Source organism: Ceratocystis lukuohia, assembly GCF_044167205.1.
Source record: "Ceratocystis lukuohia strain C4212 chromosome Unknown Supercontig1_pilon, whole genome shotgun sequence".
Classification (NCBI taxonomy): Eukaryota; Fungi; Ascomycota; class Sordariomycetes; order Microascales; family Ceratocystidaceae; genus Ceratocystis; species Ceratocystis lukuohia.
The window spans coordinates 5,280,545-5,307,833 of NW_027263520.1; the positions used below are offsets into that span (position 1 = coordinate 5,280,545).

Below are 27,289 nucleotides of genomic sequence, written 5' to 3' on the forward strand. Positions count from 1 at the left end.
ATAACTAATAGCGGAACCAAGGCAAAGGCCAAGCCGGGCCAGGGGCCAAAACTCCACCCCACTACAGCAAGGTGCCACCAGAAAAGCGGGATTTGATAGCAGCGGGCTAGATAAGCAGTTCTGCCTGCCAGCCGGCAAGGGAGGATACCTGAGCGAGCGAGCCGGCATTGATAAGAGAGATGGAGAGCCGTCCAGCGAGCTGACCGGCGATTTAACCGAGAGTGGGAGACCTCTCGATACAAAAAAGACGATCCATGGCACCAAAAGCTCTATCTAGCTTTAAGCTTGGGCTGCCGCCCTCCCCCAGTCGCCTAGCAAAGGCCTATGGGATGGCAGCCGAAAGCCTCTACTTTGTACGCCCCGCTTTTCTGGCTTTTACGTTGACAGCAATCCTTGTTCCTTCTCGGTGAGCTAGAAGGAGGGGTATGCCTTGACCGACTATATGGTCACGTGATACCACCGGTGTCGGTATGTCTTCGGTGTGCCTATCAAACTCCTGTTGTCAGACTTTCTCTCGCCTCCCCTTCCAAGACAAGACATGGTTTGGTGCGAACTAGACCGGCTTTATTGCCCGCTATTGCCTGCAAATGCAATGCATTGCAATGTGAGCTGCAGTGCAATAGTGCAGCAGTAAGTGGCACTACCGTAATGACACCACACGCATGACGTCACCAAGTGGATAGCTCTGCTCGCTCGCTTTAAGTTGCTGTACTTTAGAAAAGAGAGAGAGAAAAGGAAGCGAAGGCGCGGGTATTTGCAGATGCTGGTGCGACGAAGTGCATGAATGAACACCATTAGTACCTCCAGAGAGAAATGGAGGGGGATTTAGCGCCAGAGCTTGGGCATCAATCAGCCCTGGAGCGGGAGAGGAAAAGGAGAGGAAGAGGAAGAAGAGAAGGGCACGTTGGGCTGGGCAGAAAACAGGCACATGAAAGGATAGCGAGATGGAGAGAGGCTAAGAGGAAAAGAGGAGGGAGTTCTGTTGTATCCATCTACCTACACAAAACAAGCACAAAAGCTGATATAAAATACCGTGTCCACATAACAAATAATGATACGCCCACCCTGGAAATTCCACCCAAAGATCCTCCGCCAAAACAAATGCCACTATCAGGCGCATTTGTATTCCCACTTGCGCGGGGTCCAATTCTGGTTGGCCTTCACTATAGTTCCATCGTCATCGTCGTTGTTGTGCCGTCATCGTTGGACTTGGTTCAGTGGTTCCCTAATCGCGAAAAATAAAAAATAAAAAGCCACCCAAAAATTAAAAAAAAAAATAGGGCTACCCTCCCTCACACTCCAATCTGTGGCAGCGGCTGCTGCATCGTCATCCCAGCGCTTTTCACGACTGTCTTTGGTCTGCTGACGTCATAAGTGTCGTATAGGTCAGGACCAGGATTCTTGCCAGAGCCAGGTCCAGTAGCATTAGAAGCAAACTCGGAGGAAGACCCTGAAGGGGGCCCAGAAGATCCAGCAGCCAAGGCCAAGACTAGCGATGGCGTTGGCGATGTAGATTTTGACACCGTGGTAGTTGTTGGCCCTGCTGCCGCTGCCGTCGCTGCTGCTATCGATCTGCTGTTACGCATTGTTGAAATAGCAGCCGACGGCCGCTTCTTGACAGGATAGGGCATCTTGAAACCAGCAGCATCGTATCTTGTTGGGGCTGTCTGAGGCTGGCACTCTCCTAAGCAGCAAGAGGGGAGGCAGGAAATGGTCAGCTAATATTCGAAGGCGTATCAGACGAGCAGACGAGCAGACGAGACTAGGACCAACATCAACACTGGACTCCGGGCCAGGCCAGACCTTTTGCTCCCTGCCCTAGTCTCATACGCAAGCATCAACTTACTGCAGATTGTATTTCCCCTATTTCCACGAGCAGGTCAGCAAAGAAACAGCGCTTCAGCAAGCTATAGTGCAATACTACTCCCACCAACTTACCAGTACTCCCGATGAATGACAAACCGCCGGCATCGACGGCCGTTCTTTCTGTTGTTCGCACAGAACATGTGGATCAGGAATTTGCAGTGGCCACAAGCCAGATCGCGCTATAGATTCAAGAGAAGAACGAGGGTGATGTTAGAGCTAGAGGGGTTGACGAACAGACAAGAGAGAAGGAGATGGACGTACTCGGATATGGGTACACATGGTGCAACTCAGTGATACCAGCTAGCCACACATACACACATATACACACATACACATACACACAAGATCGAGAATCAAGACTCGAGGCTTAGAAGGACAGGAAAACAAATGCAAGAGAAAAAGAAAGTGCAAGCCTGCCAAACATGCACACAAGCTCTAGGTCGAACCAGCTCGCTAAAATCACCATCTAGTTATAGAAGCAGCTCGAAAGAAGAGAATCGGGGAGGGGGGGGGGGGGGGCGTAGTAAGGTCAAATGGCAGGGCAAAGTGGTAGGTTAGCTTGAAGAGGAGCAACAGACGGGGGGACTTGGGCAGCGGGAGCTCGGGAGAGGGGTTTCCATGGCATTTATTTATCTTCACAACCCAGCCTTAGCTTTTGCCTAATTAATGACAAGATACAAGCAATCAAACAAACAGGCCCTTCTTCGGCTCACTTAACTCTCTGCCTTTGACTTGGGGTTCGAATTTGCTTCTGTTTGCTCTCCACGCGTAACGCACGCCATGTTCATGCCCCCCTCCCCCCCCTGGAGTTCAGCTTGCTCGCAGTCAAACCATACATAGTGGTAGAAGGAAGAAAGAGGAGACAGGAAGTAGGAGGAGGAGTAGGAGCATGAGTAGGAGCAGGAAGAAGGAATCAGGAATCAGGAAGGAAGAGACGAAAGTAGGGAGAGTATGAAGTGTAGTGTAGCAAACAGAAGCCATAGATAACCCAGAGCCCAGATGATAACTAGGGAAAAAATAGAAAAAGGCAAAGAGCTTTGCTAGGCTTCTTCTTAGCCCTTCTGCTATGTCTTCTGCTTTGTCTTCTTTGTCCTTTGTTCTTCTGCTCTTGTGATCCTGTCTCCTTGGCTCCTTGTTTGTCTGGCCTGTCTCGTATTAATCAGAATAACAACCACCCTGCCACAACACAGTGTGATAACATCTCCAAACCTGCACGTCATTAAACCCGGCGCGCATATGAGCAGCTCCAACAAGTCCAACCCAAACAGAGACAAACAGAGACAACGCCAATCAATCACCAAGCCATCCATCTACCATCTACCAGCCAATAGGGCCAACCGCCTGAAAACGCTTGCCAACACAGGAAAATAAGAAAACAGAAAACAAGCCTGATCGACAGGCTGCCTTGTCGCTAGCACCTCCTGGGACTGTGCTAATATCCATGTTTGCACACTGTGGCGCTGTCCTGCCTCGCTTCTTGTTCTTTTTTCTTTCCTTGTTCTCTGTCTCCCACTTTCTCTCTCATGCCCTTGACTCGCTTCTTCTTCCTGTCTCTCTCCTCTACCCCCTTCTCCCTTGCGTTATCCACCATTCATTCCCTTACCCTTGTCCCCTTCGCCCCCTCCTCCCCTCCATCTTACTCTCTCTCTCATCACCCTTCTTCTTGTTTAGGAACTTGTCCTCAGCTGAATAAATTTCCCCATCTCTAAACTGTCAGTGCGCTATCCCCCTTCCCCTGTCAAAAAAACCGCAGTCAATAGATAGCCATAAACATGTCGGACCAAGCCAGGTTCAAGTTACTAGAAGATATAGCCTGGAGAAGCGGTCTAGAACTTTTTGGATAAATAGCACAGTGCCATACACGGTCCTGCACTGCCCATGTATCAACGCGAGGATAACCAACAACCTTGACACTTTGTTGCCCGGTTGTGCCCTCTGCATCTTGTGCTACTGGGCTGTCTCTCCTTCCCGTGTCCATGTTGGTTGGTGTCTGTCTCACCCAAGTCCAAATCTCCGCTACTTCTTTCCCCCCCTCCTCCTACTCCTCCTCCTCACCCCCATCCTCCACCGGCCTTGTATCTATCGCCTCTAATACGTTTTCTAGCACCCTCCGACACGCTTTCCTGTACCCTAGCCCAAGCCGCTGATTCTGCGTCAAATGCGGCATCTGATCCTCGTCCACCTCCACCTCAGTCTCGTCTAATTTCTCTAGCGCCACCATGGCCTGAGCACCAATAACTGCCATAGTTTGCAGCAGCCACGGTCTGACATCATCCGGCACCTGTTTGGTCAACAACCTGGCCAAGACCTCCTGCTTGATACTGTCGTCTGTCTGTAGATCTGCCTGCACGCCCAATTTCTCCCCCAGCTTGTCCAGGCTGGCGTGCATCAACACTAGGTCATACACAATCTCGTCCTGCACACGCTGGAACGACGACAGTACCTCGTGTTTACCACGATTACTGAGTGCCTCCAGTCTTCCTGCTTTGACCATCTGCCGATGCTCCAGCAACACTGACCGCCGGTCTGTTGCCGGGTGCAGCGACAATATGTAGTCATGCGTCACATCGGCCTTTTGGTTGCGCTTCTTGAGGTGCACATAGTCATTGTGCAGCGTCTCTGACTCGGGAATCATGAACCCATACGATAGCAAAAGCTGCGAGTTAGTGCGCATGCCGTAGTTGTTGAACACTTGCGTGTCCTTAGCATGCACACGATCCACAGTTAGCGTCACGCGGCTCAGTCCCCCATCATTTTCCCCGGCGTCTAACGGTGTCCATGTCACCGGAACCGTCATGTCATGGTTCCCAATATCGTACAATGGCAAAAGCAGGGAAAACTCGTCCATGCGGCGCCCTCCTAGCGGTGCTGCCAATGCTGCCTGCACACCCTTGGGGATCACCAGTAGCGGCGTGAAGCTGCGCGACGTGAAAATTCCGTAGGCCCAGCTGTATAACTCCCGCGAAAACTCACGCCAACCACCCTCAGTCCAACCAGTCAACAGCTTGCGTGCGGCTGCATACTCGTCTGCCAGTCGGGTGCGGATCTCAACCACACTAGCTCCCAGATTCGTCCCATCTAGCAACTCCGTGTCGTCGGAATCCCAGAACACCGGCAGCTGAAGCTCGCCTGGCTGCGGCAACGCATTCATGTATGCATTCCAGTATGACTGACTCCCGGCTAAATACTGCTGCATCAGCAGGAAACGAGAGACGACATGCGGTGGTGTGGACGCCAGGAAGTCTGCGGGGAGCGGGATATTCTTGACTCTTGCGGGACGGTTACCAGCATTAGCCACATCACCCGGGGGGCTAGTCGTCCATGGGTTGATAAAGTCTGCGGGCGCTCCTTCGAGGACATTCAGGTATGAGAGCGATAGTCGCATGGGACAACTAACAATCGGCTCAGACCTTGGTATCTCTTCGCTGGCTACAAACGAGGCACCGGTGGTCGGTGACACGGCAATGGCTACTTTGGGATTAAGGTAAGCCCCATTAGCCGTAGCCCATGACTGGAGTGCATCGTATTGTGACATTGCAGTACGTTGCACAATGAGAGTAGGTTAAGAGTACAAATCTTCAGCCATGTGTGAACTAGCGGGCGGAGGTCTGCCTTTTTAGTTATGCCCAATCCGAGGTTTTCCCGGTCAGCATACAATCGATACCCTAACCCTAACATACAGTCATACAAAATGTTCGTGTCCAGTGTAGTCACACAGATCCGACACGCATGGTACTGCATAGACCAAACACGAGAGACTCCTTATCTTGTCCCAGTCATCAGTTATCAAGCCCTTATCATGCTTTCCATCTCACTGCAGCTCATAAACAGCCCTACACGGCTGCTTCCCTCGTGTATGTCATCACCTGCCTAGAAAAGGTACCCAAATCGTTGCCATGGCCATGAACATACTTCCAGTATTCCCGCTTCTTGTCCCCCCACTGTCCTCGCCTTGTCCATCATACCACGCAAGCCGCACACTATCAATAGCAACATGGCGGCTTTAGCGACGAGACACCTACCAACCATGCCCTGCGCCTGCGCCAAGTCCGCACTACCTTTGAGACCATGATACCCAATTTGCGCGCGCAATTCTGTAGTCATGACGTCTACAACAGTAGCGCCTATATCTTCTTTCTGTGAATAGGTTATCGAGGCTACTAATGGTATAGCCGAAGACGCCTTCAATCTGCGCTATTCTTACAAGGCCAATTCTAACACGGGAATGTGCGGTGGTTCCTCTCATCCCCTCGATTTGTGTGATATGCGCCCCAATGTCATGACCCCGGCCCCGTGCACCGCCAATAAGCCCATACGATGAGGCCCAAGGCTGCAAGACAGTACCTCCCTCTGTCGAGGAATGTGTTTAGTCCTGCAAGGATACGCGACATATGTATTTGGGGCGGGCGTGAATGTTGATGTGGAGACTTGTGTAGCTATGAAGCAGTGATGATGGACGACAATGAGCATGGTGCGACTTGTACAGACGATGCATGCACTGGAGTTTTGTAGCGCAGTAGTGAGGCTAGATCTGTTTATTCCTAGCGAGAGTCGGCGGCTGTCGGAGTAGGACGAGCCTAATCTTGGATAAAAAGGAAAGAATACTGTAGCATTAAAATAAGAAGTTATACTTCATCCTCCTTCTCATATGCATATGGTAAAACTAAAACTACTCATAACGAAAAAATACTGGGCTCATGTTGCAAAATCCCTAACGCCAAAAAAAAGTCGATACATATCACGAGATGAAATACTAGCTGCTACTTCATAGAAGTATCGCGTCCAGGCGACCCTCTTTCTACATTGCTAGCTTGCCACCATGGAACTTGGGAGTGTAGCCCTCGGATGCCAGGATCTTAGCATCGGAAGTGAGCACTCTCTCAGGGAAGCCGTCAAATGACAGTGCGTAGGTGGCGACCGAGTGGGCCACAAGCTGCGTGTTGAGCACCCAAGCCGTCTCGTTGACGTTGCCAACATCATCGCACAGTTGATGGTAGCAGGGGTCGTACCACTCACCAGCGGAGCCACCGAACATGGCCACCTCAGCCTCGGTCTTGATGCCCTCAGCACCGGTGGCAATACCACCACCAGGAATGCCGTTGCGGATAAAGCCGTCATAGTCAGAGCGACCATCAAAAGGTATCATGGTGTAGTTGAGGCCGTGCTCCTTGTACCAGTCAATGTACAGCTCTTTGAGCTCGCCAGAGCCCGCAGGGTTAGCGTAGTTGTTGGCATCGTAGACCTGGTAGGCAAAGTTGGGTGATGCCAGCATGTCGTAGTCCATGAATACACGAATCTTGGAATTTTCCTCCTTAGGCAGCGTGGCCACATAGTAATCAGAGCCCAGCAGGCCTTCTTCCTCGCCAGCCCACCAGGCAAAACGCACACAGTTGCGCACGGAGAAGGATGACAGCTGCTTGGCAATCTCTAGCAGAGACATGCTGCCCGATCCATCGTCGTTGATGCCGGGACCCTCGGCTACACTGTCACTGTGGGCACCCAACATCACGCAGTTGTCAGGGTCGCCCTCGGTAGTTTGGGCTAGAATGTTGGTAGTGTTGATGAGCTCAACCGTCGAGTCAACCATGGCGATACCAGACACCCACTTGCCACGGCCGAGCTGCTCAAGAATAGGCTGGGCCTCCTCCTGCGACAGGCCTAGTGTGGCAATGTGATGGGGAGTTGGGACGCCCAAAGTACCATGAAGGTCACCAGGCTCAGTGTTATAGACAACAGCAGCAATAGCACCAGCACGGCCAGCCAGCTCAGACTTAGTACCAAAGGCACACTCGCCACGCTTGATAAAAGCAATTGAGCCCTTGACTTGTGAAGGGTAATCCTCAGCCTTGCAGCCAGTGCCAGAAGTGGGAACAATTTTTCCTGATACCGCCTTGGCATCTTTGGTCGAGGGACTTAGGCTCATGGCCGTACCATTAAGCTTGACGTGATTGATAATCAGGTAGGAAGAGTGTACATCGCCAGCAAAGGCCTCAAAGTCTTGCGTCCAAACAGAGTAGTAGTCGCCCTGCTTGGCAAGCTCGCTCTTAATATATTCAAGGGTGGCATTGTGGCCTAAAAGAAGGGATGAGTCAGTCACAATAGACATCGAATAGGGGCAATGTGGGCAATACGGAGACTTACCAGGGGAGCCGATGACGCGCGTAGGATGGCCATACTTCTTTTCACTCAACTTAGCAATACTGTAGAACTCAGAAGCTCGCGCCATTAGAGGAGCGCCCTTGATGCTGTCCTGTAGAGCCTTGGAAGTTAGGGTAGATCTACTGCCGGCCATAAGAGACCCCGGGGCCGAAACAGCAGAGTCCGTGGTTGCTTTCAGAGGCACCTGTGAGCCAACAGCCACAGCACTTGCACTTCCCACCATAGCCATGGCGGCGGTAGCGGCGTATAGCTTCATTGTAAGGGGAGTCGGAGAAAGAAGGCCGGGAGGACGGTAAAGGATAGAGAGCTTGGATCACTCTCAGGGCAAAAGCGAAAAAAACAAGAGGCAGCCAAAGTCGGGTTGAAAAAAAAATCTTCGAGGCTGGCGAGACACGAAGAGAGAAAAAAAAAAGCCAATAATTATACCGCAAATGAAAAGAGAATGGGAAAAAATGAGAGAAATCTCAGGGACGGCGCCACGGCTAGCGGGTGGAAGGGGAAGGCCGCGATTTTTATACTCCCGCTTGATTTTTAGGGTGTCAAAGTTCCCACGACAACAAAACAAGCTCTTGCCCCTTTGGGACGGTGTGCTATCAAGCTGACGGCAGGCACGCGCAGCCTCACATGCATGGACCGTGCGCCTTCTTCTTTTACTACTAGTATTATGACGAATAGGAGAGCACGTGACGAGGGAATTCAGGGCAAAGTCAAGGTAGCTTGACGCACAAGAGTCAGGTTGTGAGACTTTTAGGGACTCTAATGATATGAAAAGGGGCTTTTCATCGAGAAATATTAATTAGCAGAGTGTATCACGATGCTTTTTGTACCTACCACCCTCATTTATATGCCTAGGTCAAAACTACCAACTTCAACATTGACTCAAACCCTCCCCAGCCAATCAATGATGTCACTGCGCAATCTAAGCCCACTTATAGTCCGCAGTGTACTAATATCAAAACTCCGCCCAGATTTGCGTCATTTTTTTGTCCATCTCTTAGACTTTGCTTTGTGCGGAACGGGCTGCATCGCGATCTTGATCTCATTGCTCATTAATTGCGGCATGTTTAATTTGATAAAAACGACAAGAATATCTCATCTCGTAAGCCACCTAGTGCAACTTGCACACTACAACTGACTGCCCTTAGGCTAAATTAAATAACCCTAATCCATGCTGATAAGATAAGATGCAATCACTAAAACTTTCTTTACCGCCTTCCCTATCCAGCCGTCGAGGGGCAATATTCTGCCACTAACCGTCAGTTCCTCAACCCCACATGACGATAGCCTAGATTTTCTAGGCCTCAGTTTTAGACTTTTCATCTCTTCCTAGTCCATTTACTGTGACTCCGCGCTTCTCGTTCCCTACCCTCTCCTCGACATGTCGACCTCACCCATTATTGGTGTTGCTGGTGGCGGCCAGCTTGGCCAAATGCTGACCCAAGCCGCCTTCCCTTTAAACATCCCTATAGTAACCCTCGACAATAAAGATGCCCCAGCTAAGAAGATCAACCATCACGATAACCATGTAACGGGCTCCTTTAAAGATGCTGAGAAGCTTCGTGAGCTGGCCCGCCGCTGTGATTTCCTCACAGTTGAAATTGAGCATATTGATGCTGCTGTGCTACAGGAGATCGCTGACAACGGCGTTACGCTAGCTGATGGCTCTGCTAAGTCTGTTGAGGTGCACCCAGCTCCACGCACTCTGGCACTTATCAAGGATAAGTTTCGCCAAAAGGAGTATTTCGCTAGCAAGGGTATTTCTGTGGCCGAGCAGCTTCCAATTTCCGGTGGCGCTGACTTTGCCATGTCTCTTGCTGATGCCGCTGAGAAACTGGGCTTGCCGCTGATGCTCAAGTCCCGTAATGACAGCTACGATGGCCGAGGCAACCTTAAACTAGATACTTTGGATGCCGAGCTTGTTTCCCGTGAATTAGGGACCGAAAATCTTTACGCCGAGAAAATGGTCCCGTTTGTCAAAGAACTATCCGTCATGGTCGTGAGATCCGACGTCGAGCAGCAAACTGGCGGCCCTCGCGTTCCCAAAACATTCCCCTACCCTGCTGTTGAAACTGTGCACGAGGACAGCATTTGTGCCACAACCTTTTATCCTCCTCGTGGTGTCAGCAAGGAAATTAACGAAAAAGCTCAGGCCTTGGCTTCCAAGGTTGCCGACCAGCTTTGGGGCCGTGGTGTGTTTGCTGTTGAAATGTTCCTCACATCAGAAGGTAAGATCAAAGTCGAGGAAGCCAAGGCGCATCTGTATCAGCAACTAACTCTTCCTACCACAGGCAACCTCCTTGTCAACGAAGTCGCCCCTCGTCCCCATAATTCTGGCCACTATACCATCGAGGCCATTCCCCAAATGTCACAGTACAAGGCCCAGCTGTACGCCATCCGCGGCTTGATTCCTGCCTCGCAGAAGCTGACTCCTCGTTGCGCTTCTTCCATCATGATCAATGTTCTTGGCGGCGCCGGTCCTGCTTCCCATGTACCGCTAGTCTCCCTAGCCGAAACACTATACAACGATGACATGGACATCCATATCCACATGTACGGTAAGGATGCCAAACCTAGCCGAAAGATTGGCCACATTACGCTGTGTAGCAACAAGCCAATTGCTGAGCTCGAAGCCCTTGCGCAGCCGCTCATTGAATTGGCATCTAAAATCCATGCCGAACGTGTCGAGGCCGGTAGCAAAGCCCTTCGTAATGCAGCTGCCCCTGCGGTTGTTCCTTCCGCTGCTCAGAAACAGGCCGCTGCTCAAGTCCTCGTTATTATGGGCTCAGACTCAGATATGCCCGTACTGCGCGCCGGCCTAGAAATTCTAGAAGAGTTCAAAGTCCCGATCCGTGTGGACATTACCTCAGCCCATCGCACTCCAGGGTACATGGCCGAGGTGGTAGAAGCAGCAGCCTCAGAGGGAATCAAGGTTATTATTGGTGCTGCAGGAGGTGCGGCACATCTGCCCGGCATGGCAGCATCGCATACGCCGTTGCCCGTAATTGGCGTACCGGTCAAGGCAACGCACTTGGACGGTGTGGATAGCCTCCATAGCATTGTGCAGATGCCGGTAAGTGTTACTTTTCCTCATGCTTTTCCTTTTCCCTTTCTACCCTCCTCAATTCTCATATCCTTCTCGCGTGATGCTATTTCCCAGTTACTTTCTAGTATTAACTCTCCACCTTCCCCCCTTTTTTTTTACAGCGCGGCATTCCCGTAGCCACTGTCGGTATCAACAACTCGACCAATGCAGCCCTCCTAGCCATCCGCATTCTCGGTGCCGAGTTCCCCGAGTACCGCGTCAAGATGGAGGAGTATATGACGGGCATGAAAGATAGCGTTAAGGCTAAGAGCTCCAAGGTGCTGGACATCGGATGGAGAGCGTACTTGGACGGTATGGCTAAAAAATAGGTGGGAGGGAAGGGAAGCAATCTCGGGGTTGGTTTTTGCTTTTTCACTTAATGTTTGTATAGATACTATCTGGCCTGCTTGGGTAGGCCCAGGTATACACGCAGCCCTCGCCAGACACACATTCTACGCAATGTCTTTACTCTCAAAGATTAAGGCAGAGAGAGACTTGTGAGTTGCGGTAATATGAACAAAAAAAAAGTCGATCTATTAGTGCCGTGGGGGTATATCTAACATGTGACTTCACAGGGTCACTCTTCGTTCTAAAATTAAACTCTAGACTGCCACGACGACAGCCCTTTCTTCACCATTAAGCCCTGGACATCTATCCTACAAGGTCCCTAGCTTCATACATTTAGATGATCTCGCGGCTTACTAGCCGGCCGACCATCAAAATCGAAGTCAAGGCCATCAACCATGCTCATGCTCTTTACTGAGCTTTTCTCAATCACGACCGTCTGCTGCACCGTGATGCCATTCTTCGGCAGATCAATAGCGCGCTCCTCGTCAAAAGCACCGCCCATGTTGTCGCCTTTCATGCTACGATGCTTCTTCTTTTGCATATCCTGCAGCGCCATCTCGTCGGTGGTGTCGCTGATGGAGTGTAGCGAGTGGCGGCGTTTATGGTGGTATACGGATGTAGTAACAGTACCAAAGCGGCTGCCGTGCATACCTGCATTAGTCTTTCCGGCGGAACTGCTACCAGGCATGCCAGCAAGTCCAGTGTCGTGCTTGATGCCCGAGTCGCCATTGCCGCCACGGCCTGAGTGCGAAGGGCCGAAGCGATTGAGCACAGGGAACCACTCGCGCAAAATTGGCCATACCATAGGCATGTTAGCGACGTAGAGTGCAACACTTGCTTCGCGGATATACCAGAGCATGTAGTTGTGCGAGTATACATTGCTCAGGTTGTGGATCTTGCACATTATGGCGGCCAGGATAACGAAAATACCCATAGTCAGCACCAGACCCAAGACTAGCTTCTTGCGCCATGGCACCTGCAGGTTGACGACAATGGAGATAGGGATACTAAGCATCATCATATCAGAGGATATGTTAAAAACGCCCTGTACCACGCCGTAATACTCGAGCGTAGCGCATTGCTCATTCTCAGGTGGGATGGCCCAATACTGATTAAAGGGCATACACATAGTGAAGTAAGAAATCTCAGTGGCTAGCCAGCCAATCAGGGCATAGATTGACAAAGCACGAACGGCCTTTTGTGTGCGTAGGCCGACAGTCAGTCGTGTGTACATGACAAGCAAACAAGCCTTCAGCACGTAGATAGTGTTGAGCATGGCCTGTTCCGAAACGACGACAATCTTGGAATTGAGAATTCGCTTCTCGATTTGCTCTTGTGTGAAAGTAGCCAGCTGCTGTGGCGGGAAGAGATTGGCACCGCCATTGCTGGCAATGACGTTAAGAGAAACGACGAGAAGAATGTAGAACAGCTAGGTGTTTTGTTAGAACAACGAACGAAGCTTGGAGTTCAGTAAGACTTGGTCTTAGACCAAGGCTAGACACAGGGAAGCAACACGAGAACTTACAAATGCTAGGATAATCAAATATTCATCAAGCAGCCAGTTCTTCGGGCCGCCGGCACGAACTGCGGTAGCATAGCTACACTATATGTTAGCAACCCCAGTCCTCGTTATATAGGTTTCAAGTGCCACTTACAGCCGCAGAATCGTCAACAGCAAAGCAATTGAAAACAACGTCCAGCCCTCGACTTTTAGTTTTGCATTAAAGGAGCTGTCGATGCCGGCGGCAACATCGTCCTCTCGGCGCATTAATGAAGAAATCAGCGCCATATTGTAGGGAATAGGGTATTAGGTCATATCACAGGGCAAGTAAAGGAGCGACAAAGAAACGAAATAATAGGAGCAAAAAATCAAGGAAAAAAAAAAGTAAAAAAGGGAACCCACAGGCTGTGTTATATTAATAAGAGAAAGAATGGTAGAGCAGTAGAAGAGAAACAACAGCCGAGTTAATAAAGAGGACCGGCATCTAATGCTGACGCAGACCACCAGTAACAACAAAGGAAACAAGCCGGCAGATAACACTCGGACTTTTTCCTTCCCCAGAAGCTTCAGCTCCAAGCGTCATAAGAGGAATGTCGAAAAGACACTTGGGAGAACGGGCGTCTTGCTGTATGAGTGAAAGTATGAAAGGAGCAAGGCAGGAGGCGGGAAGTAGAGGGACGAGAAATACGGTGGGAAAAGAAGGCGAGAACAAAAAGCGGGAAACCAAGGCAAACAGCGAGGAGGGTAAGAGCAAGAGCAAGAGCAAAAACAACAGCACGACAGTATCAGCAATAGTAGGGAAGCACGGGCACCAGTGGCTTTGTATGATGACCCGAGGATTTTGCCTACGCTGCGGCTCACCGGCCAGCTTTGGACCTGAGAACATCAAGGGAGATAATATAAATCAGACAAGATAGCAAGGAAAAAAGAGGGGCAGGCTTTGGCGCGTAGGATTTTTGGGAAGGGAAAAAAGAAAACAAAGGCAAAAAAATGCATAGAAGCTCGGATCACAGTCTGTACGATGACGATGGCGAGAGTGGTTTTTTTTTATTTTTGCATCCTTTCCAGGCAATCCTAACTTGGGTGTTGTTTGCTAAGGCTAGGGAGAGAAGCAATGTCAGATTTGGTCTTGTTGTGGGCAGATTTGGGCGTAAAAAGAAGCAGTGGCGGAACGAACGTGTTGTTTTAACTTGCAACTTACACGATGTTGTTCTTCTATGTAACCGATCGTGTACTCTAATTGGCCAATGTGACCCACATACGCTAGCAGCCAGCAACTACTCTTCTTTCATAGTCCCTCTCTTTTTTGTCTTCTTTCCTTCCATTTCCACCAACAACTCTCTTTCTTCCTTCCCCTCCACAGCCCTTCCTGCCGTCTTTGCTAGCTTCCAGAAACATTGGAAGCCCGGTCCCTTCCCAAAAATCAGAACTCGGCAATGCCGTATTTATGCAAGTCAGAAATTCGCGTACCTGGCTGTTTCTTGGAAAAGAGAACGAGGAGGGGAAAAGACAGGGGGTAGGAGACAAGTAAAAAGCCTGGAAAGTACGATTTGCTTGCTGTGTGCAAAGCACAAAGCGCCAGTTTTAATGCCAGAAGCGGACACGGACGCAAGGCACAGACGAGGGGAGATGTTGTAAGTATGTACATTTAGACAGCTGCAGAGGATACATTTAGGCAATTGAAGGAGTCAAGTACATTCTACCTTCAAACGGCAGCGAGTTACACCTATATTCCATGTACTTGCATACATTTACCTTCAAGTCACTTGTTCTTGTACTAGCACTTGTACTACCTTCTATCTCTCTATGTTTTATCCCCTGTCTATATAATACAGACGTCCACACAACATTTTCGTTAATCAAGGTTCAATCCCTCAGAAGAAATTAACTCCTATCTTTCTTAGTCCTTGTACGCAAATACAGTAATTGTTATTTGTTATCCTCCTCTGCCCAGCCAGATTTCTACTTCTCCTCCTTCATCGGACCTTCTCCTCCGAAACTTAGTCTATAGCTATCGCATTAAGCATGCCATCTCAAATTTCATGACGAGTGGGTTAAAAGCGATGATAAGAGAAAAGGAATTGTGCAATACGACATCGGATGACTTTGCGCATTGTAAAGCAAATTTGGAATCCCAAATTTATGACTCCCTAGGGTTAGAACATAGTCTACTAGGGTTCTAGATTCAGTGCCTGAACATACTAGAGGTCAACAAGGTCAAGGAACGCCAGTTTGACTGACTGACTACCAGATAGAATTAATCATTGACCCTCCGCAAGGCTGAAAATAAGAGAAGCACAAATTCTCCCTAGAAATCCTGTTACTCGTCATAGAATGAAAGGGAAGTCCTGAGACATACACTGAGAGAAAGTGGGGCCCCGAGAAGAGTATGCATGAACTTTTAAAATACAGTCCTTGTCCTTAGCCCTTTGGTTAGAGTGGTGCTGCAGCTTATCGTGAGAGATGGTGTGAGATGGGGCAAATCGTAGGCAAGTTTGTCTTTAAAGATTGGGAAGTGTGGCCATAAGGCTTCACAGCTCATTGTCAAGATCAATGGTCAAGTAGAAGCACTTTTCGGTCTTATATTACGTCCGCCTGTTTCGGACAGGAGCAACTGGCTGATGTCATCTTCCGGTCCAGCTCATGTAGGGTCCAGCGTAAGGGTCAGGAAGGAGGGCTCTCTATCCAGCGTAGCCTGGGGCGTGCCTGCAGGGTTGGTGACTTTGTCCTTTGTCCTCCCGTACACATGGGCATCTTTCAGTGTCATGGGTGTCCAGAACACTTGGAAGAACAACTTCGAAGGTGCCATGGGGAGTTATGATTAGGGTTAGAACAACCTAACCCTAACTCTGTGTCTCTTGATAAAAAATAACTCTCAAAATTCGCAAGCAAAAAGCAACCAGGGAAAGATCCTGGCAGCGATATCAGGACACGGTGACTTCGCAGCATACCACCGAAGGATGAATCACCCGGTCACTCGCAATCACTGCCACAGATGTGGCAGCGACAAGAAAGAAACCCACGAGTGGACCTGCCGGAAAAACTCAAAACCATGGAGCCATACCTTCGTGCAGAAGTTGCTGCTCTCTTCCAAAGGCAGAACGTCTCTGATCGGCGCGATTGCCAAACGGTCAAGCCCGACATGACAATCAAAGAAAACTAACAGTGGCGTGAACCGCCCCAACTAACTCTAAAGACACCAGGAAAAAAAAAAAAAAAAAATCCCACTCCCGACAGAAGTCTCCCCAATGAAAAGTGCCGAGTACCTGACGTTCACCCCGGCCCGCCTCCGCTCCCCTCTGCTTCCGCTAGGTGAGATAAAGTCGGATGACGAACCCCCCCCCCTCTCCCCACCTCTGACACAGCCGTTGGTTCTCCCCATAGGGAACCACTCCCCTCGCATTCAACACCCTCTGGAAATCTATTGCTTGCACAAACCTTCACCCAATCTCGCTCTTTGCTGCTTGACTGCTTGAAAATGTGTTTGCCTCAATGCTTTCCATTTCTGCTTTTGTTCCTTTTGCTCTTATCTTTCCTTCCCGCTTTGCTCTTCACCTGTCAGGTAATCGACCCGAACAAAAGATCCCTATGGCACCGCTGGTGACCGGGATTGGAGGACGGATTGATGACCTACACAGGCCCATATACGGCGACCGAAAAAGCAGTCTTCTTACGGCCGAATCGAGAAGTCTGGACTCGAAAAACCTACATTTTTCTTGATCTGATCCCACGTCATAGAGATCCACGGAGCCACGACGCAGGTCAAGCTTAGATAGTTTTAGGTAGAGAATAAATACAACAACAACAACAACAACAACAACAACAACAACAACAACAAGCAAAAAGCAACCAACTCTCCCTCCTACAACCCTCGGGGGGGTACCTTTGAGGTCTGGCACCTCCCCTTTTTTCAGGTTTCTGGTGGAAAACGTTTATGACACCGATAACCGTTTTTTTTCATTCTTTATTATTTTATGGCAAATGAGCTGTGATGCCTTGAGGCCGCACTTACCCAACCTTGAGGTTAACCTCGTCGTCGATCCACCCCCTTTTCCACGACACCTTTTTCGCGATCGTCAACACCTCATCGCCGCAACACCAATCCACCTCAAGGAACACACCATCACACACTCAGGACTAAACTTTGAGAGTTCACACAGTCCAAAATATTTCCTATGTTTTTTTCCTTTTGTTTTTGTTCTTTCTTGCGGTCCCGTCTGACGACGGACTGGTGACTTTCGGGTCAGGTCACCAGAAAGGGGACTGCCTCGAGGTCACATCCACACCAAACAGGCAGCGCATCGAAGAAGCGGAAGGACTAACCATGAGCCCCGGATGCTCACACAGTCTGGATTTTAGACAAAATTTATGGAAAAGGCTTCCCAGGCTGCACTGGAAGCTGCTGTCCTGACTTCGTGATCTTCACGATTTCCGGGCACTGCAGAATTTTCAGAGGATCGAATGATTGTGGGGAAGTTGGGACAGACTCCCCTCTTCTGGGTTTAGGGTTGGTCTGGGGTTTACCGGTGGGGTAGGGGGAAGGGAGGGAAAATACGGGAAGCCCTCTTCCCTGCCTTTTTTCCTCTCTTCTCCTTACGGGGATGGAGTCAGCAGGGGAATGTCCTGTGGAGGCCCCTATGGGTACGGCAAAGCCGTGACCCGGGACCACACAGACATGGGCGGAGGGGGTACAGAAAAAACAGGCGCCAGAAAATACGGTCCTCGAAAGAGCTCCGGACTCCCAAAGTGGGGCCGCAGATAGTCCCTAGAGTATAAACTGAATTTCATCATCATCATCATCATCAAGCAAAAAGCAACGTGGCGCAGTGGAAGCGCGCCGGGCTCATAACCCGGAGGTCCCTCGATCGAAACGAGGCGTTGCTATTTCAGTAATCTTTTGCCTAAATGAGTGAGACCTTTACTGCTCCTCTTTTTTTTTCTTATCTTGGTCAAGTCATTTTACCGATGATCTGCCGCGATCTACCCCAACTTAACGTCAGCAGATTTATGGCCTGTAACACTAATACAGCGCTCATCATGACTCATGGCTAAATTAGGAAAGTGTACTAGGGAGCCGGGCTATCCAGAATGCTGCTGGCGTTGATTGGCCAAGGATAAGTTGGGTTTAAAATGCTGGCCCTTCTTCATCTTTTGGCTTGAGACTTTTTTGTCATTCTCCATCATCTCGCATCACCATCTACCCTCCAAAGAGGCACACTACAAACCCTCCTCTGTGAGCAGGCCTCTTTCCCAACTTTCCTCCCTCCCCCTCTCCTTTTACCAGAGGTCGTGCCCTCTGCTAGTTGCAAAGGGCATCTCTTAGGGCAGCTCTCGTGTCTACTTTAGACTCCGTCGCATTAGAAACCTCGGCCTCCTCAGACAGAGGCCACCTTAAATTGCCACCATGGCCTACTGCACAGTTATTACCGCCTTCACAATGCTCTACACTGAGAGACACTTCTTCCGCCCGGCACAATCCCGGGACGGGTGGTCTCCAGTCCAGTAGCCTATCACTATTCCCATCCATCGACAGTATCAACAGCGGTAGTCCCATCATCACCACGGACACGAACCCCATCCACAATGACAACTACAGTAGCTCTGGTCCTGGCGTCCTTGTCCAAGGACTCGTTGATTCCGATTTTGCTACTCCCAGTGCAACAACCACTACATCGTCAACTTCTAGTTCTACCAACTCTAGCCCAGTTGTGGCGCTTGAGCTGAACTTTGACGTCAATGCTTTGGGAGGAGCCAACGAGTCGCATTGGCCAGCTGATGCCCTCCAGGCCTGTGAATTTTCCAGTGCTGATATCCTCAACTGTGAGTCTTGTTCTATGTGAGCGACGTTGTCTTTATGGGCGCGAAGGGATCCCAATATATACAACCAACGGTCCTAACAACGAGGGTTTATGTTTGCTGACTTTTTTTTTTCTTTGTATACTGTAGTACCGTTTTCGGATTTCAGTGGCAATCTTGATGCCTTTGACCAGGAATCTTCATTTCTATTAAATGACCTGTCTGCCCCTTCTATAAACCAGTTCACCTCTTCTGATTTCCTGTTCCCCTCCCTGTCTGCACCTGCCTCTGCCCCTCCGGTTACTATTACAACGGATATTCCCATGAACCACATCTCCTTTGCCCAAACCCAAATAGCACTTGACAACAGTGTTAGGTCTTCTGCTTCGTCCTCCGTTTCCCCCCCACCTTGCGACTCGCCCCCTACGGGCGCTTCTGGCATCATCATCCGCAACGCTTCTCCTGTTGCTGCTATCAAGTCTAGTCGTAAGCGTGGTCGTACCTCTGCCAATCTTGACGATGAGGACAACGAGGACGAAGCCGCTGTCGTGCGTCGACAGAAGAACACACTGGCTGCGCGAAAGTACCGACAGAAGCGACTTGACCGTATAAAAGAGTTGGAAGATGCCCTCGCCGAAGTTACGGGAGATCGTGACGATCTCCGAATTCGGTTAGCTCGCCAAGAGGCTGAGACTAAGGCTCTCAAGGCCTTGATGGCACAGCTAGCGCCAGCAGCATCCGCAATTACGACCGCACGAAGTGTTACGGCCAAGGAAGATTAGAGTGAGGGACAGCGACAGAATTGGCAAGAGAAAAGAATAGTTACAGGAAGGAAAACAGGACGTTTATGTTGGTGTATTTGTATTTTGAATAGTGGTGGTGGATGGCTTGCTGGACTGGATCAACTACTTATCATTGATTGGATATTGTCATGGTTAATTGAGATTTTTCTTCAAAAGAGACTGTCGTACAAGTGATGTTAAGCCGGGGGAGTGTGAAGCACACCATAGCAGTTGTATGTATGTATTGTTGATGCTCGATATATTACCAGACCCGTAGACGTTAAATATATTCAAGTTCAACTATATTACCAGAACATTACGCCGATAACCCCAACCCTTGATACCTTGAATTGGTTGCTACGGAGTATCTGGGATTAAGGCTTTGATGCTACCACTTGGAATGTCTTTTATCCCGCTGTGATTGGTCCAGAAAACGATTCGCCCCACTTAACGCCTGCTCTGTCAAATGGGAGTCTCGGTTTGATGATGTGGCGTTACTGAACAGCTGCTTGTGTATTACAAGCCCTTCCTCTTTCTTTACCGTGCGCGTCGTCTTGCCTTGAAACCTGATTTATACCTGTTGGAAAGCCAGGTTACATTCATATCAGGCTCTTTATATTTCTGCATGTTTGCTTGCTAAAAGCCATGTCAGATATTCGCACAACAACCGCAGCTGCTATTTTCGCGCCCGTTGGTAACGCGGCGCAGAAGCTCCAGCAGCAGCAGCAGCAGCTACAACTACAGCTGTCACAACCACTACTAGAGCCACAACCAAATCCTATGCTATCCGGAGTTCTTAGCACAGACAATGACGTGCGGGAAGGTGCAGGCAAGGACCAAGAGGTTACAGAACAAGAAAAGTCATACGGGGCAGAAGAGCATCGGCTAGCTGGTGAAGAATCGGAGCCAGAGCCAGAGCCAGAGCCAGAGCCAGAGCCAGAGCCAGGGTCAGGGGCGGGGTCCATATACACCCCCAACAACGATGACGGGCATGTTGCCGACAAGCCGTGCGGCCCGCCGCCACCCACCAATGTGACATACCCTACCTTTGAGGCGGCGCATACGGCAGTGGTGCAGCATGCTGAAGCATCGGGTTATGCACTGGCCATCCGCCGCAAGTACCCAAACAAAGCCAAGTTTACGCGCGTGGACTTCAAGTGCTCCAAGGGCGGCGAGCGGCGCATGGTGGTGCGCGACGGCGAGGAGGTGTCGGTGCGTGCAGTAGACACGCAAGCCGGCCGCCGGCGACAAACGCCCACGCTGCGCTCGGGCTGCCCGTTTGTCTTCAAGATTGCGTACAACTACAAGTACACTTCGTGGCAAATCACATACTACTCCGACCCGAAGACGCGCGAGCATAACCATGGCTTTGTCCAGCCTGTAGCTTTTGCGCCGTATCGACAGAAGATTCTAGCGCTTTACCGCGACCATATCGTTGAGAAACTCAGCTTGGGCATGAAGCCAACGAACATTGTGTGCACTATCCCAGAGGTCCACCGACACCTCATTATGAGTCGAGACATTCGCAACTTGGCGGTGCGCGAGAAGGTTTTACAGAGAGATAAGATGCTAGAAGAAGAGCAGTCGGACGACCGGTAGGGAGGAAGAGAGGGAGGAAAAGGGGAGGAGATATAGGATAAAAAAAAAAGGAGTGCAAAAAAGGCAAAAAAAGAACCTACCTCGCTATCAAACAAGCGGCAAAAAGATATCCCAGAGGAGGTTCGCGCATTTTCTAGATGATCTAGAGCACTGGGAATTGAGCCCAATGCGGGGGTCGAACCCGCAACCTTGAGATTAAGAGTCTCACGCTCTACCGATTGAGCTAACCGGGCAGGATTACGGGATTTCCGTAAGGAGAGGGAGCAGAATGGACCGAAAAAGCGGGGAGCGGAGCGGGGGTGAGATTTTAGACACCAATGGTTAGAATATAGACAAAAACTAATGGGACCTTGGAGACAAAAAAAAAAGAGAAGTGGTTGGAGTTTGTTTAGGGTTGGGGTATGGGCAAATGGAGAGCGTCTTTCTTTTTTTTTTTTTTTTTTTCTTCTATTTTTTTAAGCAAAGGGTTATACAATTGTGTTGTTCGCCGCTAGGTCTAAGCTCCATCTTTTTTTGTCGACGGGTACCGTACTGCTCGCTCTTTCGGTAGGTTCAGCTGGATAGTGCGTTTGCCACTTTTTCTTTTTCTTTTTCCTTTTGTGAGGCTGGAAGTGCATGATAAAAAAGGAAAAAAAAGCCCCAAAAAAAGGACGCTATGTTGGGGTTGAACAGAGAGGGATATGTACAGTGATACAAACAGAAGGCAGGGAGAGAAGGGCAGCGCGGCCTCTGACTGTGTAGTAGTATTGGCCGATCTTGGTCCTTGGGCAGTTACAGGCCGGGCGAAGGCAGCACGCCGGGCATTGGGGATGGGGGAATTCCGGTGGGAGATGGGAGAGAGATGTGACTCAAGAGATGGGTACTTCTGGGCGAGGACCCACTGACGGCACTTGGGAGGAAAGGAAGCCTAAGCTAAGGGAGGCGCCAAAGAAGAGGAACGAAAAGCCCGGCCTTGGTTGTCTTTTTTTTTTTTTCTTTGGTGGGGACAGGAGCCGCTAGAAGCGGGCCGTTGTCAAAGGGTGGGGGGGGGGGGGGGGGGATTTAGCACCAAGTCCGGAACATGGAGGTTAGGTGCTCCAGATATGACACGATGTTAGGTCAAGAGCTCTACGCGCGGACGCTAAGAGAACGGAGGAGTCCGTAGTTAAAGGCGGCTCTTTTTCTTTTTTTTTTTCACTTTTCTTCTCTCTTCTTCCCCGTAGCGCCAGCGATTGGTTAGTGCGAAAATAAGCCAAGAAGCAAATCAAAGCGCGAAGTGACGAGATGCGTTTTTCTTGGCTTGAGGTTGGGAGGGAAGCTGAGGCTCAATAAGCGGGGGGAGTGAGGGGAAGATCATCAGCCCAGGTGCAGGAACAGCACAGCACAGCAAGAGTGATAAGCAAGGGACAGGGACAGCAGGACAGGAACAGGGGCATGGTGCAGCAAGCCGCTGATCAGAGAGGCAAAGAGACAGGAAGGCAGAGAGAGGTGAGGGTACAGAGGACAGAGGGCAGAGGACAGAGGACAGAGGGCAGAGGACTGATTCCCGCCCAGACCCAGGTCCTAAACCAAGGTCTCGCTTACGATAAGCAACGAACACTAGGAAAAACAAATTGAGTTCCGGTAGGAAGAAAGGAAAAAGGAACGAGAAAAAAAGTTTTCCCTTCTTTGTTGCAGGTTTCGAAACACTAGAGCCGTCTTGGTTGACGTGTTTCGGAGAGGATAGGGTATATCAAAGGCCTTGTTATTGTGCAAGGAATCTCAGGAGAATAAGACAGAGACAGACGAAGCAGTAGAAATATGGGGCTTAGATCTTCTTCTCTTCTACCCCTGCTCGAGGCACGACTTTGGCCGTGTCACAATTTGTCTCTTTGTTGCTTCTTTCAGTCAGGCGTGCACTTGCATTGCGTTGTTGTCGGTCAGGTTGCGTAGTGGTGTTTGCGTCTTCCTGGCCTAGATTGAGGTCTGGGGCAGATCTAGACTAGTGGCTAGGGCAGGGAGCTTCCGCGCAATAGTAATTAACACGCGGCCCCCGACTATAGAGTGACCTGGCTGATTTGTTTCAAGAGGGAGGGGAAAGGGCGACGACGATACAACGGCGTTGCTATCGTGCAGACGGGCTTTTTCCTACGGCTAGCCATTGTGGAAAGCCGGGCCGGGAGATGGCGCTGCAGATGACGTTATTTGCGACTATAGTAGGAGACGCAGGCAGCCTATTCTGTGCTAAAAGCAGCGGGCGGCCCTGCCTAGACGACCTGTATATAAGCACTACCAGCACGCACGTGCGAGTAAGAAAGTAGGGGAAGGGGGCAGTTGGAGATGCTAAGCAAGACTTTAGATCTTAGGGTTAGGGAGGGCCGCTACGCTAGCAGGGAAGACAGCTGCTGGCAGGTGGCGGTCTGGTGCGAGTGGACAGACACGATAGCGAAACAAAGCTTCTGACTTGGGTTTGGTCTGTGCAGGTTAGCCGGTTTGAGATAAATTGAAGAGACGACAAGAGAGATTTGACCAAGTTTTTTTTTTTTCTTTTTGGGGAGGGGAGGGGAAAGCGAAGGATTTTCTTTTCTGCCTCGCAGCCGCTGTTTCTCCTGCATTGAGATTGTCAGCTCTTCTTGCAACGCTGAGTGAGATGTTTAGATGGATTTGGCCTAGAGAGACGGAAGAGCAGAAGGGCAGGAAAGGAAGGAGAAAAAAAAAAGACTCGTGTGTTTTCTTTTGCTGCCGTTCCTTGGCTCACCTGAATTTTCAGCGCTGTCGAGCCAGAAGGAGGGCTAGAGAAAGCGACGCGACGCCGACACCGAGGACGCTGCTACTGGTGGTATTAGTATTGGCTTCACAGCCTCCGCCTGTTGTTTGGTTCCCAGGGGTCATCAGGAGCTTCATCAGGGCCTCATCAGGGCCTCTCCAGGGCTCTGCCCCCTACAGCAAGCAGCAGCAAAGCCAGCCAGGCGACTGAGCAGCACGAGACAGGGTAAGCTAGACTAAGTGCAGATTTAAAATGGGGCAAATACAAAGAGGAAGGGATATTCAAAAGTGGGCCTACCAAGGTTGAGAGTTTCCAGTTCAAGATTAGCGCCAGGGGCCAAGACCTGGTCTAGACTTAGGATGGCTAGGGACCTTGCCAGGCCAGACTAGACTAGACCAGAGGCGGAGGGGGCCAGAAAAGGGAAAGCTGGGCGATCGTTCCATGCCCTGTCAAAGAAAGAAAGACAGACAGACAGACAGACAGACAGAAGGCAGAAGGGACGATGTGGGGGAGGGCTTCTAACCATCCCTTGGGAGAGGGCGCCAACAGCGCGTGGTGGACGGGCTGCGGACTGAAGGTTGTGGTTGGCAAGATATGGAACAGGGCAATAGACCGAACCGCAGATAGGGAGACAGAGAGAAGGGGGGGGGGGAGTGGAGAGGGATGCAATATTGGACGGAGAGACAGAAACGCAGAAACAGGACAAAGGCAAACAACAAACAGATACTGGGACAGGCGGCGAGAGAACTGACAGGTTAGTAGCGGTAATTGATGCAGTGTACTAAACTTGTACTGGCCAAAAGTAAATAGCCATTTTGTGCCATCCATCTGTTGGCCAGAGCGCCAGCCGAGACTTTGTTTTGTGGAAATAAGCCAATAAAAGCAGAAGAATTAAATGGGGCCGGGAATAATACAGGCAAGTGGACAGGCGTGGCACCTAAAAAAACTTGGCACTAAAAGCAGCATAAACTACAGCGCCCCGCAAGCCCAAAAGAGGCCTAGAAGATGTCTAAAAAGGGTGAGAAAACGGCTTGAATAGGGCCTGAAAAAGACTGAACTAACGGGCCTAACTAAATATGCGTGAAAATAATAAGAAACCAAGAGAATAGCAAGGAAAGAGAATAGAAAGAAGCCCAAGATGGTGGGGAGCCAAAATAGACGCGGCAAAGGCACTTACTTGGTGACTTGAGTGCGTCTTTGCTGAGGCGGCTGGCAATACCACCGCCGGCGAGGAAGCTCTGCCCGGCCCTCACGCTCTCTGCGATAGGGAAACGGCCAGACATACTGCAGCAAAAAAGCCCAATATTCATGGGATAATCATGGCGCCATCCTTCCTGTCCTCCTGCCAGAGAAATCATAAAAGAAAAAATATTGCTCGGCCTGTTCCTGTTCCTCTTTCTGTCTACCCTGGTCAGGGTTGGTGGTTGCGCTATTCGCACCCCTATCCATGTGTGCAGCGCACGCCCATACAAAGGCAGCACACACAAAGGCAACGCACACCTACGCGCGTCCAGAGGCCTAGTCTCGCTCTACAGACTATAGACCGACCTGGTCTGTTTGCGCGGCTTGCGCTGGTGGAAGCCTTTTACTTGCTGCTGGTCTGCCCGATGTTGTCTAGTCGCACACCCACACCCACACCCCACACCCACGCCCCCTAATCACTCTCATTTTGATCTTTGCTTGACTTCTGTTCTGCCTGAGCCTGTGCCTGAGCCTGTGCCTGAGCCTGTTCTTCTTGGCCCTTGTTATGTTCCTAGGCCCTTGCTATCTTACCTGTCTGTGTCTGTTCCTTGTCTTCTCCTATAACACCGGCTTTGTGACCTTCTTCGTTTCTCTTTTCCTTCTCTGCTCCTTTTTCATTTTCCTTTTAAACTTCACGGTCCTTCTTTCTTGTGTTCTGAGACGGGTCACAGAGTTCGCTCTCTTTTTTCTTCTTTTATCCATCTCCAACAACAAAGTCTTTCTTTACATGTTGTTTGCGCCCAAGCTCGACATATTGTCTTGAGTCTTTTTCTTCTTTCTTTCTTTTCTTATTCTCTCTTTTCTATACCAAAGTCGCCTCAGACACACAGCTTGCCGGAAGCCTGTCCTATATAACAACCATCTCAGACGAGACATTCATTCTTTTACACAGCGCTACCCCCTATTTTCAAGCTCAAAAGCAATCCAACATGCAGCTCCCCTCCGTTATCGCCATCGCCGGCGCCCTCGCTCTCGGCGTCGCTGCCCACCCTTCGCCCGCCCCTGGCCACGTCAAGGCCCACGGCCAGTTCCACCAGCGCCGTGTTGCTGCTGCTGTCGAGTCGCCCCTTGAACAGCGTGGCGAGGACGTTCAAGTGCAGGAATTCTACGCTGCTGGCAGGCCCTCCAAGGCCCCTACGACTGCCCCCACAGCCAGCACTCCTAGCATCACTCCCACCCCTACTAAGGATATCTCTTATCCAGCCAGCGCCACCACCACTCCCAAACCCACGACTACCACCAAGGCCGACAGCTACAACATCGCTGCCGCTGCGTCCAAGGTTGTCTCGCAGGCTGTGGCCAAGGTGTCTTCGGCCCTGACCCCGGCTTCAAGTGGTACCGCTAAGGAGTTCTGCGCCGGCTCCTCTTCGAAGAAGCGTGCTACCCTTGCCGACATCACGTACAAGGGTAACACTGGCTCATCGAGCGACTGGGGCTGCAACATCATGGAGGTTGATTGCGGTACCATTTCTCTGTATTCGTACACAGCCGTAGTCACCACCACCGATGCCGACCAGGAATACACCTGCGCTCATTGGAACAAGATTGGCCCTACCGGAGAGGTCAACGGCTTTTGGACGTCGGCTCTGACCTTTACTATTTCGACAGGAGAGAAGAAGTGCTTCGCCTTTGACACCAACACCCAGGGCGGTATGGCCTGCTCAGCCGGCTCGGCAGTTCAGACAACCAGCTATGGTCAGCTTGCTGGCACTTGGGCCGAGTACGACTTTGGCTCTGATACCAACAGCGGCAACTCTGGCTCGGATGTGTCAGTGTTGGTGGCGCAGGCCTACAGCCAGAAGTTCATTGGCATGTCTATCTCCAACCCTTCTGGTACCCTATGCTCATGGGTCAAGAGTGATGCCACCAACTTCCAGGCCTACATGAAGGGCATGGAGGACCTGGATGGTGTTGGCTGCACAGGATACTACAAAGGCTCTCTAAGTATTGTTCTCGGCGACCGCTCGTAGACATCTCTCTCCTATCCCTTGGGGCTTTTCCTCTTCCCTGGTGTGACGCTCAACAAAAAGACGCCACGCCTCAAGCCCATCTTCACGCCTGACGAAGAATGATGACAGCAGCAACTTCTCTCGATACCACCAGATTCTTGTTCTTATTTGCTTTTTTTTTTTTTTTTCTCTTTCTCTTTCCTGAATATATCATACTTGGTGCCTTCTACCTTCTCCCTT

General features: G+C 50.4%; 8 protein-coding genes across 8 annotated transcripts; 4 read left to right on the plus strand and 4 right to left on the minus strand.

Moving 5' to 3' along the window:
• Positions 1-1,292: 1,292 nt before the first annotated feature.
• Positions 1,293-1,631, minus strand: HOO65_011299 (uncharacterized protein; the record flags this gene model as incomplete). The annotated part of the gene is made up of 1 exon (XM_070999937.1): positions 1,293-1,631. The coding sequence occupies one exon, from the start codon at positions 1,629-1,631 to the stop codon at positions 1,293-1,295; it is 339 nt and encodes a 112-aa protein (XP_070863120.1).
• Positions 1,632-3,904: 2,273 nt separating this feature from the next.
• On the minus strand, positions 3,905-5,401 carry HOO65_011300 (Ribosomal N-lysine methyltransferase set10; the record flags this gene model as incomplete). Its single annotated transcript, XM_070999938.1, has 1 exon — positions 3,905-5,401. The coding sequence occupies one exon, from the start codon at positions 5,399-5,401 to the stop codon at positions 3,905-3,907; it is 1,497 nt and encodes a 498-aa protein (XP_070863121.1).
• Positions 5,402-6,664: 1,263 nt separating this feature from the next.
• On the minus strand, positions 6,665-8,281 carry HOO65_011301 (peptidase family M28; the record flags this gene model as incomplete). The annotated part of the gene is made up of 2 exons (XM_071005735.1): positions 6,665-7,938; positions 8,008-8,281. 2 exons carry the CDS (start codon positions 8,279-8,281, stop codon positions 6,665-6,667), a joined length of 1,548 nt encoding a protein of 515 aa, XP_070863122.1.
• Positions 8,282-9,403: 1,122 nt separating this feature from the next.
• On the plus strand, positions 9,404-11,778 carry HOO65_011302 (phosphoribosylaminoimidazole carboxylase; the record flags this gene model as incomplete). Its single annotated transcript, XM_071005499.1, has 4 exons — positions 9,404-11,095; positions 11,230-11,419; positions 11,499-11,604; positions 11,730-11,778. 4 exons carry the CDS (start codon positions 9,404-9,406, stop codon positions 11,776-11,778), a joined length of 2,037 nt encoding a protein of 678 aa, XP_070863123.1.
• Positions 11,779-11,780: 2 nt separating this feature from the next.
• Positions 11,781-13,244, minus strand: HOO65_011303 (uncharacterized protein; the record flags this gene model as incomplete). Its single annotated transcript, XM_071005806.1, has 3 exons — positions 11,781-12,884; positions 12,981-13,053; positions 13,111-13,244. 3 exons carry the CDS (start codon positions 13,242-13,244, stop codon positions 11,781-11,783), a joined length of 1,311 nt encoding a protein of 436 aa, XP_070863124.1.
• A 5,116-nt stretch (positions 13,245-18,360) lies between these two features.
• Positions 18,361-19,534, plus strand: HOO65_011304 (bZIP transcription factor; the record flags this gene model as incomplete). Its single annotated transcript, XM_071005958.1, has 3 exons — positions 18,361-18,458; positions 18,505-18,776; positions 18,903-19,534. The coding sequence occupies 3 exons, from the start codon at positions 18,361-18,363 to the stop codon at positions 19,532-19,534; spliced, it is 1,002 nt and encodes a 333-aa protein (XP_070863125.1).
• A 645-nt stretch (positions 19,535-20,179) lies between these two features.
• HOO65_011305 (FAR1 DNA-binding domain protein) lies at positions 20,180-21,133 on the plus strand (the record flags this gene model as incomplete). Its single annotated transcript, XM_070999939.1, has 1 exon — positions 20,180-21,133. The coding sequence occupies one exon, from the start codon at positions 20,180-20,182 to the stop codon at positions 21,131-21,133; it is 954 nt and encodes a 317-aa protein (XP_070863126.1).
• A 4,896-nt stretch (positions 21,134-26,029) lies between these two features.
• Positions 26,030-27,070, plus strand: HOO65_011306 (Allergen Asp f 4; the record flags this gene model as incomplete). Its single annotated transcript, XM_070999940.1, has 1 exon — positions 26,030-27,070. The coding sequence occupies one exon, from the start codon at positions 26,030-26,032 to the stop codon at positions 27,068-27,070; it is 1,041 nt and encodes a 346-aa protein (XP_070863127.1).
• Positions 27,071-27,289: the final 219 nt, after the last annotated feature.